The sequence below is a fragment of the Ranitomeya variabilis genome, chromosome 3 (assembly GCF_051348905.1).
Source record: "Ranitomeya variabilis isolate aRanVar5 chromosome 3, aRanVar5.hap1, whole genome shotgun sequence".
Lineage (NCBI taxonomy): Eukaryota > Metazoa > Chordata > Amphibia > Anura > Dendrobatidae > Ranitomeya > Ranitomeya variabilis.
The window spans coordinates 608113966-608127599 of NC_135234.1; the positions used below are offsets into that span (position 1 = coordinate 608113966).

General features: G+C 43.9%; 1 protein-coding gene across 4 annotated transcripts in view; it reads right to left on the reverse strand.

Moving 5' to 3' along the window:
• VWA8 (von Willebrand factor A domain containing 8) overlaps positions 1-13634 on the reverse strand; it is a 523579-nt gene that overhangs the window by 275609 nt on the left and 234336 nt on the right. For all 4 annotated transcript variants that reach the window (XM_077297321.1, XM_077297318.1, XM_077297319.1 and 1 more), the window contains exons 21-22: positions 7239-7310; positions 221-297 (exon numbers count right to left, since the gene is read on the reverse strand). In XM_077297321.1, coding sequence (XP_077153436.1) covers positions 221-297; positions 7239-7310 — 149 coding nt within the window. The remainder of the gene's footprint in view (positions 1-220; positions 298-7238; positions 7311-13634) is intronic.

Consider the following 13634-nt stretch of genomic DNA (forward strand, 5'->3'; position numbering starts at 1 on the left):
TGATAATAACCCCAGTGGAAGCTATGTCACGGCCCATTCACCGCTCATTTATAGTGTGCTGCCTATATCTTTCTTTTCTCTTCTCAGCACAATAATCTATTCTCTACTGACAAGGGAAGTCCTTACTTCACATGCAAGACTGAAAGTCAAGGAGACCATGAAGGTATAAGTAATGAGTAATCTTCAGAAATAAGTTTGGCAATATCATAATCATTATTACCTGTGCAGCTGTAAATATTCCCGCGGTCGGTTTAGTAAATGCAAAAATCTATCCACAATCTTGTTCTTGCCAACACCCTGTGGGCATAGAAATATGTTACATGGATTACATTCTCTCCCAAATCAATAACAGGATATAAAAAAACTACAATACAAGAAAACAAACTGAAAAGTAATTAAACAAAACATGGTTCATATGCTGAAAAAACAGATTATAGCAAACATATAGCTGAAATGGCAAGGAGGATACATTTTTATATATTTACATGCTTGCACTAAGTTCTACTCACTGAATAATACAAATTTTAATTACGTTTTGGTCAGGGGTTCAATACTATTCATGTGTCTATGTACACTAAGTTTTCCGTACATATAAGAGAATATGTAACCAAACCCACCAATAACAATATATATATAGAGGCATACAATCTCCCATAATAGATTATATGCGGAGATTATAAATTGAAATTTCTGATCTTTTACTTCTCAGGGAATATAAATTGCCACCAAAGGAGTCTGGCAGTGGTATACTCCTCTCTCTCCATGGAAAACATAAGCATGTCTAGGACAAACTGAGCATATATACGTATGAAGAAGAATAGCTATTGGCCGAAGAAGCGTTTGACTGTATATAGCCAGATTTACAGGCTCTGACTTGCCAAAATCGACAGAATGGGAAAAGAGCCTGGGACTTTGTGCCAAAATCAGAATGATGATGGAGATCTGCAATGGTAAACTGATGCATGCATTAACTGTTCCTAGGCAAATTACAGAGAACATTTGTTGTGCAGAAAGCCAAATAAGGAGTAACTAAACATTTTTTTTGTCTAGCATGGAAAGTTATTAAACTTTGCAAACTACTTTATCATGGGATTAGTCTCCATCCCAGTAAAAAAAAATAATGCATGTAAGCGGCATGTAAGGGGCTTCTAAACAAATTGTTCTCCCTAGTCTAATTTCCATCCATCAGCTGCGTTAAAGTGGTTGTCCAGTCTTAACCTCTTCACGAACTATGATATATATTTATGTGACATGATGACTAAGTTAGCCATCATGTGCTTTTAACAGCCGAGGGTAGAGCTGAGCACCGCCTGTGACTGTTAACCAGTTAAATCAAGCTGTCAACCACTGAGAGCGGGATATAACATGTGCCGGCCAGAAGTGCATCACAAATCCCACCCATCGGCGACCCTGTCACGTGATCGTGGGGCGCCAATGGGTTGTCATAACATTTGGGGATCTTCTGATAACCCCCTTGTCGGTCAATACAATCCTCCAAGACATGGACCGACATTCATAGGAGATTGTGATTTCTACTATACATAGCAGTGCTCATGCACAGAAGATCGCAGCTTTAAGTCTCCTAAGGGGCTTATTAACCACAGTAAAATGCAAAAAAAAAAAGTTGTTAAAAATATGAAAAAAAAAAAACACCACAAAAAGTTCATATCACAAATATTTGGTATAGCTGCATTTATAAAAGTCAGATTAATCAAAATATAAAATAAATTAATCTGATTGGTAAACCACGTAACAAGAAAAAAAAAAATTTAAACGAACGCTAGAATTAGGTTTTCTTTGCAGTCACAACATTGTAATAAAATGCAATAAGAGGTGATCAAAACATAGTATCTACCCCAAAATGGTATCAATAAAAACGTCAGCTAAGGGTGCAAAAACTATTCTGAAAAATGAAACCGTTATAGGTCTTGGAAAATGGAGACACAAGCCATTTACATTTCATGCTTTTAAAATGTATTTGGTCATGTTGTCAAAATAGGAAAAGACAACACCACAGAATTAAGAGAGTTTTCTGGGCAATGTCCATCTGTGGTGTCAGATCTCCTAGGTTCTTTTTGCACAATGCACATCTACAGCCATATAGACAAGCTTGCATAGATTACAAGTACACGGGCTCTGCTATTTATATAAAACCCATTTAATAGTGGGGGTGGTTTTCTCCATTAGCAACAAAAATATTAAAGTACAATTTCTAGTGTATTACAGTTACAGTATGTGAAACTGGGAGACATATATAATCTAATGTGAATAGTTTGTGTACTCACTTGTGAAATATTGCCAAATGTAAACTGCTTCACTGTCACCCACGTACTGATGAGCATGTTTATGTGTATTCCCCTATAGACTCACCTTTTGGCTAAGTCCACATATCCAGTGATCACTTAGAACAGATCCAGCGGCAATTCGTTGGCAAAAAGTTGTGCAGAAACAACTTTTTAGTCTGTTTTTCAATAACTGATCTCTGCTGGATCAGTTTTCTTTTTTTTTAACACTGAAGTCTATAGAAAACAGATCATTTAATCAGCTATTTGTTTTTCTTTCAATTGTAACAAATCCGTTTTTTTTGCTTACTGGATCCAGTAAGTAAACAATGGATTTGTTACTGGATCCAGTAAGTAAACAACGGATTCATTACTGGATCCAGTAAGCAAAAAAAGGAGTCAGCATAGATCAGTTATTTAAATATGGACTAATGGATGGAAAATGAATTGCTGTTGGATCTGTTCCAACTAATCACTACTGGACATGTGAATATAGCCTTAGATACATTTTGCTGATAAACCAGTATATTATCTATTAAATTGGATTTACGATTTAAACATATTAAACCTTTGTTAACGTAATTTGGTTAATGCACTCGCTTTAATAAATGAAACTGTGGCAAGAGGTGAAATAAGGTGTGGTGCTGTATATACGCATTACAGGCTTTTAGGCATTTGATTGTTCAAACAATCAGAATTTAGCAAACAGCTGAGCTACAAGTGAAACAATAATCACATGTGAGTCTTAAGGTACTGTCACACATTGGCACTTTGATCGCTACGACGGTACGATCCGTGACGTTCCAGCGATATCCATACGATATCGCTGTGTCTGACACGCAGCAGCGATCAGGGATCCTGCTGAGAATCGTACGTCGTAGCAGATCGTTTGGAACTTTCTTTCGTCGCTGGATCTCCCGCTGTCATCGCTGGATCGTTGTGTGTGACAGCGATCCAGCGATGCGTTCGCTTGTAACCAGGGTAAACATCGGGTTACTAAGTGCAGGGCCGCGCTTAGTAACCCGATGTTTACCCTGGTTACCATCGTAAATGTAAAAAAAAACAAACAGTACATACTCACATTCCGGTGTCTGTCCTCCGGCGTCTCAGCTTCTCTGCACTGTGAGCGCCGGCCGGAAAGCGAGCACAGCGGTGACGTCACCGCTGTGCTTTCCGGCTGGCAGACACAGTGCAGAGAAGCACAGCGCCGGGGGACAGACACCGGAATGTGAGTATGTAGTGTTTGGGTTTTTTTTACGTTTACGCTGGTAACCACAGTAAACATCGGGTTACTAAGCACGGCCCTGCGCTTAGTAACCCGATGTTTACCCTGGTTACCCGGGGACTTCGGCATCGTTGGTCGCTGGAGAGCTGTCTGTGTGACAGCTCCCCAGCGACCACACAACCACTTACCAACGATCACGGCCAGGTCGTATCGCTGGTCGTGATCGTTGGTAAATCGTTTAGTGTGACAGTACCCTTAGGCTAGGTCCAGACAGTTGTAAAAAGTGGGCCAGTCAGATCTGCATTTTGCTCCATGTGATGCTCTGTGTGCCCATCGCAAAGCAGAAAAGTGCAGCAGCTCACTTCTATTTACATGCAAATAGGACCAGGCTAGTGCATGCGGAGATTTTGGACCTAAGACCCAAGTGAACTATCACATGATCAGACATAGGGTGAGTGTGCTGTCCGTTTTGCATACTTTCCATACACGTCCTCACTTTCTGATTTTTGCTGCAGATCCCCTAATAAAATACGGGTTGGATTAACCTAACAACGTGTGTCGTGAACACATTCTAACGGGGAACTGACCAGTAACTCCCTGCAGAAAGCCTGAACGTGAAGAAGGTAAAGGGTGGTGACGACTTTAAGCACTGTGGGTAACTGTGGCTGACCATAAATGCCTCTTTTTGCTATGAAACATTCAGGTTGGCATTGGAGGCACAGTGGCTGGCACTGAGGGTATGTGCACACGTTGCGGATTCTCTGCGGATCCGCAGCGTTTTTTGCAGTGCAGAAACGCTGCAGATCTGCAATTGATTTACAGTACAATGGAAATCAATGAGAAAAAAAAAATGCTGTGCACACTTTGCGGAAAATCCGCTGTGGAAACGCTGCGGTTTTAAAGAAATAGCATGTCACTTCTTTTTTGTTAATCTGCAGCGTTTTTGTACCCATTCCATTATAGAAAACCGCAGGAGTAAAAAACACAGCAAATCCGCAAGAAAACAGCAGCAAAAATGCACAAAAAAACGCGGTGGAACAGCACAAAAAACCACAGATGCGTTTTCTGCCTGGAGAGACAGAATCCGCACCAGAAATTCCTAAGCCGAATCCGCAACGTGTGCACATAGCCTGAGAGTACTGTAACATTCTATTTAATACATTTTTATTTAGCAACATATTTTTTCCTACAAAGTGCATCCAATCTTACATTTTATGCTTTCAAGATCAAGCCAGAGACCATAGACGAGGCTAGTCCAACTCTACCTTTGGCCGGCTCCTCCCAGTGCCGCTTCAGGCGATTGACAGGTCTCCTCCCTTTTGAGTACATAACTAGAGGGCTTTTACTCACCTGCAGCAGCGCGGGGAAGAGACGCCGGGGATTGAGTTGGTCTTGTCTAGTTTATCTATGGTCCCTAGCCATATACACTGCTCAAAAAAATAAAGGGAACAATAAAATCCCACATCCTAGATATCACTGAATGAAATATTCCAGTTCTAAATCTTTATTCATTACATAGTGGAATGTGTTGAGACCAATATAATCTAAAAATGATCAACCTAAATCACAACTAATATCCCACGGAGTTCTGGAGTTGGAATGATGCTCAAAATCAAAGTGGAAAATGAAGTTACAGGCTGATCTAACTTCAGTGGAAATGCCTCAAGACAAGGAAATGATGCTCAGTACTGTGTGTGGCCTCCATGTGCCTCTATCACCTAAAGCATCCACCATCTCCTGGACAGTCTGGGGTACAACGTGACGTTGGTGGATGGTGCGAGACATGATGTCCCAGATGTGTTCAATCGGATTCAGGTCTGGGGAACGGGTGGGCTAGTCCATAGCTTCAATACCTTCATCTTGCAGGAACTGCTGACACACTCCAGCCACATGAGGTCTAGCATTGTCCTGCATTAGGAGGAACCCAGGGCTAACCGCACCAGCATATGGTCTCACAAGGGGTCTGTGGATCTTATCTCGGTACCTAATGGCAGTCAGGCTACCTCTGGCGAGGACATGGAGTGCTGTGCAGCCCTCCAAAGAAATGCCACCCCACACCATTACTGACCCACTGCCAAACTGGTCATGCTGAAGGATGTTGTAGGCAGCAGATCGCTCTCCACGGCGTCTCTAGACTCTGTCACGTCTGTCACATGTGCTCAGTGTGAACCTGCTTTCATCTGTGAAGAGCACAGGGCGCCAGTAGCAAATTTGCCAATCCTGGTATTTTGTGGCAAATGCTAAGCGTCCTGCACGGTGTTGGGCTGTGAGCACAACCCCCATCTGTGGACGTCGGGCACTCAGACCATCCTCATGGAGACTGTTTCTAACCGTTTGTGCAGACACATGCACATTTGTGGCCTGCTGGAGGTCATTTTGCAGGGCTCTGGCAGTGCTCCTCCTGTTCCTCCTTGCACAAAGGCTGAGGTAGCGGTCCTGCTGCTGGGTTGTTGCTCTCTTACAGCCCTCTCCACATCTCCTGCTGTACTGGTCTGCCTCCTGGTAGCGCCTCCAGCCTCTGAACACTACACTGACAGACACAGCAAACCTTCTTGCCACAGTTCGCATTGATGGTGCCATCCTGGATGAGCTGCACTGCCTAAGCCACTTGTGTGGGTTGTAGAGTCCGTCTCATGCTACCACGAGTGTGAAAGCACAACCAACATTCAAAAGTGACCAAATCATCAGCCTGAAAGCATTGGTACTGAGAAGTGGTCTGTGGTGCCCACCTGCAGGACCACTCCTTTATTGAGTGTGTCTTGATAATTGCCAATAATTTCCATCTGTTGTCTATTCCATTTGCACAACAGCATGTGAAATTGATTGTCAAACAGTGTTGCGTCCTAAATGGACAGTTTAATTTCACAGAAGTTTGATTTACTTGGAGTTATATTCTGTTGTTTAAGTGTTCCCTTTATTTTTTTAAGCAGTGTATTTCCCCCAAAATTCCAGAGGCTTTAAGAGAAAAATATACCTGGTACCTGGCTGCAATCGCGCAGCCAGGCTGTGATTCATTTTGTCTACGTTTTAAGCGGCATGAATCAGATGATAGGTTCCCTTTAAAGCATACCTGTCTTTTCAGACAATTTTTTTAAATAAAAGGTCAAGTCCATAAAGACTTGTATCCTGCATTTTGCATTAGTTATCCCCTGTTATGCACCATCTTTAATTTTCAGTAGCTACCGTAATTGGTGGAAACCTGCTGCCATGAGTGCTCTCATACACTGCACACAGACATGAGGTGATCCTCTTCCCGATCTCTCAGCAGTACAACATCAAAAGCAGCAGCATAGAGGACACAATGTCGCAGTGCCTAGCAGTATAGAAGGGACTAAATCATTTTTTTTCCACTGTGAAAAACCACAGTGCTGCCTTTCTTCAATTTGTCTAGATTTCAACAGGACCCTGGCCAGGCTTCTTGGGTTAGCTCCTTTACGCGCATGTTAAGATGAAAAGCTAGCAGCACCAAACAAATCTATATTTTTTTTATCATTTTTACCCTTGAGAAAGATAGCCCAGCATCGGCTAGTCATACAGCTTGATAGATGTCAGCCATCCTCATACACACTATATGGCTTACGTGCTCTTGGCTAAATAGCCGGGCTCAGGCGACAATCATCTATTGTGGATGGGAACTTTAAAACTCTATTAATAAATAGCGTTGCACTGAAATAATGCATACCCGTTATAAAACTTGAAGAAACAATAACTTAGAAAAAAAACATGTGTACCTGATTTCCAACAAGCAATAGGTGTTCTCCAAGGAGGAAGTCTTTCAGCATGTCTTCCATGACTCTCAGATGCTGCAAATAAAAACACCACTGAAGTCAGAACTTAGGTTTTTAATAAAAATAAGTCTCATTTCAAATGGAAAAATTAAATGCCATATATTTAATTTGCGATCCCATGCTGTAATGCCTGTATACTCTCTTTTGCTTCCTCCCCTGCCCAGGAGCTGTGGTACGATCAGACCATGTTCCTGTACGGTCAGACACGGCCATTACACAGTACACATCAGGGGCACATGCACAAGATTATCTCAGCACAGGAGCATTTTTTAACACGTCCGATTGTGGAACTTATTTTAATTCCAACTATTAATTAAAATGTAAATTGTTAGTGGAAAAAACCCTTTACATCAGCACGACACAGTAATATTTGCTGTCATCCTCGGTAAAACGTATTCCTGAGCTAATGAGATGACTGAAATGATGTAAGCAGGTCATTTTGTGGAAGCATTACAATTCTGTGGAAATAGGATTTTTGTGATCAACTTTCATGGCAATGAATGATTTTGCAATTTTTGTCAATTCATCTGATCTCTCGTGAAAACAATCTAGAGCTAAAGGGAATCTGTCAATAGGATCAACCCTCCTAAGCCGTCTAAATGGGCATGTATGTCATAGGAAGCTGAATAAGATGATACCTTGATATACTTGCGATCTGATGTCTAATTCTAGAGAAATCCACATTTTCTTAAAACTAAGCTTTTTCTAATTGCCACTTGGTTAAAATTTCCAATTCACTCCTTGCTAACTTATTTTTTCCACTTCTGATGAAGTTTCATTTGAAACCCCAGCTCGATAAGAAAATCTAAAATCAGTGGGTTCTATTTGTGGTATGCTGTCCCTCCCTCTTGTTTGCTTCACTACTCCTAGTTCCTTAAACCAGAATGTTATTAGTGACAGGGCTAATCTCTTGTATTGCTCCGTGTGTCCTCGCTTCTTGTCAGTGTTCTGTCAATCCACTTTGCTCCGATGCACCTCTGAACACCAGCAAGGAAAGAAAACAGATGGAGTATACCCAGATATCGAACGCAAACGCAGTGTGTTCTCTCTCCATGCCAATATTCTATCAGTGAGCAGGATAGACAGCTGATGCACAGTGTGTTCTTTTTTCTCGCCGGTGTTTACAGATGCTTTGGAGCATTGTGCACTGATGGAATGATGGCTAAAAAGAGAGGACACACTGAATAGCAGAACAGTCAGGGGAGCAGAATAAACGAACAAGCGGTAGAGAGGGACAGAAAAGTACAAGAACAGCCCAACGAGTGAACATTAGTGATGACCTTTCCTTTGAGACTCCCCAATATATGATGGAAGTTTCAAAAAAGATGTCATCGGAAGTGAAAAACACAGAAATGAGACTTACATGGGAACAGTAGGGAAATTTATACAAGTGTAAATTGGAAAAATAATCTGTTTTTAAAGATAGTTAGAGACACATTTCAAGGTACTGGACAACGCATTTAATTAATTTTTCCAGAAGTAAATTAACTTCAAAATTATCAATGAAATTTGCGTGTTTTAATTGTGGACTTCATTGCTTTTGAGCATAGCAATTCCACAACAGATATAGCATACTGTGAATCTGAAAATCGGCAACATGCATAATATACGTGGTGGAATTTTTACGCTGTCAGTGATTGGTGTTTGTTGCAACATAATTTGTTGAGAAATTCTGGAATTTGTAGAACTTTCACAGATGTAGAAAAGTGTCATTGGGCAGACCTTTAGAAGAGCATAAAACCCACATGAGGCCATCCCTATTTCTGTCTACATATGTAATGCACCACATTTATCAACTACAAATATATGCTAGCCGTGGCTATGTAAGGATGCACTCTCTTGAGTTCCTCTACCTTCCACAAAGAAAATTCCAATAAACTTTGCTTCATCAGAGGCACCATGGGCAAAAAAAACTGATTACATTCCTCTTCTTGTGCTCCATCTCACCATGGACACTGAAAGCTTCCTGCGCCAACAGAAGCAAATTCAACACCCGCAGCTATCGGGAGACACAGTGCCTGGGAATGAGACATGACAGAACTCTCCCCCTATACTCCACAAGGCCCCCTCCCTACAACCTACCGGAATCTGCTTCTGGAGCGTAGGTAACATACCAAACTGTCGTTCATCCATCCAGCGTGCAAGACTCTTCCGCCCTTCTCCCGGCTCCTGTCACAGCACTGTCACAAGATGGCAACCACAGGTGTAGCGGGGAGAGATCGCCTTCTCTCCAGTCCTTAGCACCTGAGGCCACTTCCTCCTCCGCAGCCAGGGGGGTCTGCTGGTCCTTTCTATGCATTGTCTGAGGGGCGGCTGTGTCCGGCTCCCTCGCCAACTTCTATCTCAGTGGCTATAGGGACACAAGATGGCTGCCGCAACAGAGCTGATGCGATCATAGGCAGCTCAATTCCTCATCAGAGAGCTGAAATCTCTCCTCTTGACTGTGGGTTTGGGATGGGGTTCTCCTCTCCTGGCTCAAGAACACTCACCAGGAAACAGGTAGACCCCTGATCCATGCCATACTGATGAACTAGCTCTCCCATCTAAATCTAGACAACATCTAAAAGGAGACAACACCTTCTTGCCAATCTGTGTTGAAAGCCCCATTGGGCCTCAACCCCTCTCCCTCATGTCATGTCTCCTCCAGACCGGGCTGGAGATAAATTGAACTCGTTTACAGCCTCACAAGACCCTCGACCATCTCTTGATCAGCACTGGTCACAAAAAGGGGAGAAAGTGGTGCCGCTCAACCCAGACACCAGCTTTTACACGGTCCCATATTCCATAGTCAACTGACCCTAGGGGCTCTTGGCACTATTGTCCCCAGAGGCATAGCTAGGGTTTTGGTTCAGGGAGGTGAAGCTTCTGAGTGGGCCTCTAACCAGGTAACCTTGATTACAACTCGTTGACGCACCCTAATAGTGGAGGAGAGCCTCAGCAGATGACCGTACTGTTACTGAAAATATTCTCTATACAAAGACCAACATGGATATTACCACCATATGGTCAGTGGTAGATACCAGACCTACAGAACATATAAGATTACAGCACAGTTACAGATAATGACTTACTGCTGATGTTCTTTCTGATGTAATTGTTCACTTTTGCCGCCTTTTCCATCTGGCCAGACCAACATGACAACTTCTTCCAGCCATGACTCGGCTGCAGAGAATACAACAAAGAAATATTTCACTTCTCATATTCCAGCCCCATCACCATCTATTCCCAACCTGCACAAACTCCTCATCCTTGTGGTACCCCAATACTGAGCAGCTGCTGCAATATATGTCCCTATTACTGCACCTGCTATGTGGTTCTCTGTGCCTTCCAAATTCTAAAGCAACCCTCTATAAAACAGTAATGCCTGGTGCAAGTGCTCTAGAAAACATTGCCCATATTTTGCTCCCTAAAAAGTAATAATGCCCTCTGTGTGCACCTTTGATAGTCAGAGCAACCTGAGTTCCCCTATAACAATAAGTGCCCACTTTACATTTAATAATGTCCTGAGTCTCCCCCCTGTACAGCTCCTCTCTACACAGTATCATGCTCTCTTATACACAGTATAATGCCCCTCACTGTATATTACCACCCACACAGTATACTGACCCCTTAGTAGCCCCCAAACTGTTTGATTGCTCCAGCATTGTAAGATGACCCCTCACTAGATAGCCTCCATATAGTATAATGCACCAGATAGTCCTCAATATAGTATAATGCACTCCCCATAGGTCTCCACATAGTATAATGCACCAGATAGTCATCAATATAGTATAATGCACTCCCCATAGGCCTTTATATAGTCTAGTGCACTCCCCATAGACCTTCATATAGTATAATGCACTCCCCATAGGCCTACTCAACATTGTATAATGCACCCCCCATAGGCCGACTCTATAGCATAAGGCAGCCCCCATAGGCAAACTCTATAGCACAAGGCAGCCCCCATAGGCAGACTATATAGTATAAGGAAGCCCCCAAAGGCAGACTCTGTAGTATAAGGAAGCCCCCTATAGGCAGACTCTGTAGCATAAGGCAGCCCCCATAGGCAGATTCTGTAGCATAAGGCAGCACCCCCATAGGCAGACTCTGTGGTATAAGGAAGCCCCCTATAGGCAGACTCTGTAGCATAAGGCAGCCCCCATAGGCAGACTCTGTAGCATAAGGCAGCACCCCCATAGGCAGACTCTGTGGTATAAGGAATCCCCCCATAGGCAGACTCTGTGGTATAAAGAAGTCCCCCCTTAGGCAGAGTCTGTAGTGTAAGGCAACCCGTCATTAGGCACTCTGTAGTATAAGGCAGACCCCCCTATAGGCAGACTATGTAGTATAAGGCAGACCCCCATAGGCAGACTCTGCAGTATAAGGCAGACCCCCCATAGGCAGACTCTGTAATAAGGCAGCCCCCCCATTGGCAGATTCTGTAGTATAAGGAAACCCCCAAAGGTAGACTCTGTAGTATAAGGAAGCACCCTATAGGCAAACTCTGTAGAATAAGGCAGCCCCTATAGGCAGACTCTGTAGTGTAAGACAGCCCCCATAGGCAGACTCTGTAGCATAAGGCAGTCCCCTCATAGGCAGACTCTGTAGTATAAGGCAGCCCCCCATAGGCAGAATCTGTAGTATAAAGCAGACCCCCCCATTGGCAGACACTTTAATAAGGCAGCCCCCCCATAATCAGACTCTGTAGTATAAAGGCAGACCCCCTCATAGGCAGACCCCAACCCCATAGGCAGACTCTGTAGTATAAGGCAACCCCCATAAAAATAAATAAATACTCACCTCTCTACTTCCGGGCTCCTCCGCTGCTCCGAGCGCCCGCACATCTCCGGACACCAGGCGCCGGGTAGTGACGTCATCGTGACCGCTGTCAGTGTCTGAGTCAGAAGCTGACAGGGCATGATGGGAGAGGGAGCATAATGCTCCTTCTCTCATCAATGCCTGCGATGACAGGCGGGGGGCCCACTGCTGGCACCGGGCCCCCCGCCTGCTCAGGGGCCCCATAGCGGCCAGGCGGCAGAGCAGGGAGATCGTTTCTCCCTGCTCTGCCGCAGAATGTAACTGTATCGGCGCGTTGTGCACACAACGATAGTTACAGTAGTGTAGCTCTGGGTGGGCCCCATCAGAGCGTGGGGCCCAGGCAATGGCCCCCTCTGCCCCCCCGGTAGCTATGCTACTGATTGTCTCTGTTCCCTCTTATCCTAGCAATGATAGCGGACTGGCTTCTCTGGCCCACAACAAATGATAAATTAGCACTTGCAAATCAAGTGGTCTCAGAGTGCAAGAAGGAACTTGCTCATTTCCGTACCGAACCTTCCTCCTATGCCAGTGCCATCCAGACTCTCCAGGACACGGTTTGACTACACTCAACTCGACTTTGCTCACTCCAACAAAATGTAGATGACCTGGAGAACAGGAATAGATGCAATAACCTGCACATTCGGGAGCTTCCGGAATCCATCTCCCTAGCTGATATCGCTTCAGTTCTTACGACCATCTTCATTGACCTTTTGGGCGCACCTCAGGAACGTGCAATTGAGCTGTACAGAGCTCAGAGCACTTTGTCTGGTCGACTAAGATGTATCTCGGCCCAGAGACAATCTGCCTAATCCACTTTTTTTTCTTGTAAGCAGCCAGAAAAATGCAATCTATTATGTATAACATCCAAAACATAAAAAGAAAACACCTCCGTACTGCCGATATATGCTGGCCCACAGAACTATCCACATTCCACTCAAAACGGTTGCTATAGCTGTATGTATCCTGATGTTACCATAGGGGTGCTGCATCCAAAAAATGTGCACGTAGTCCAAAGGAATGTAAAAAAGAAGATTGGAGCGCACTTACCCCGGTAGATTGATCACCACTTTATTAGGACATGTTATAAAAAACGAACAGCAGGGAGGGATGAGAACAGCTACGGACAACGGCCGTTTCGTGCATCAAGGCACTTCAACGGGTCCTGTTAAGTGCGCTCCAATCTTCTTTTTTACATTCCTTTGTATTATGTATAACAGCGTGCCAATCTGTATGATGCAAGAGCTTACTCGACATTCCCGAGCACAGCAGGCAATCCTCAAGCCTGTTCTACACTTGTTTAAATCCAAAGAGATGCCCTTTCGCTGGGGGTTCCTCTTCTTATTGAATGTGCAAAAAGTGTCTTGCTCTTTCACTGTCCGCTCTCAAGAGCTCCCAGCTTTCCTACTAATCCTGGACCTTCCCGAGACTCGCCTTATTTCCTGGCCTGTCCTATCTCTCAGCGCACACATATCACAGGATAAGATCAAGTTCCAGAGGCCCTACATAGGTTGATTCGACTCAGAAGGGTCTTTCTCCACGAGA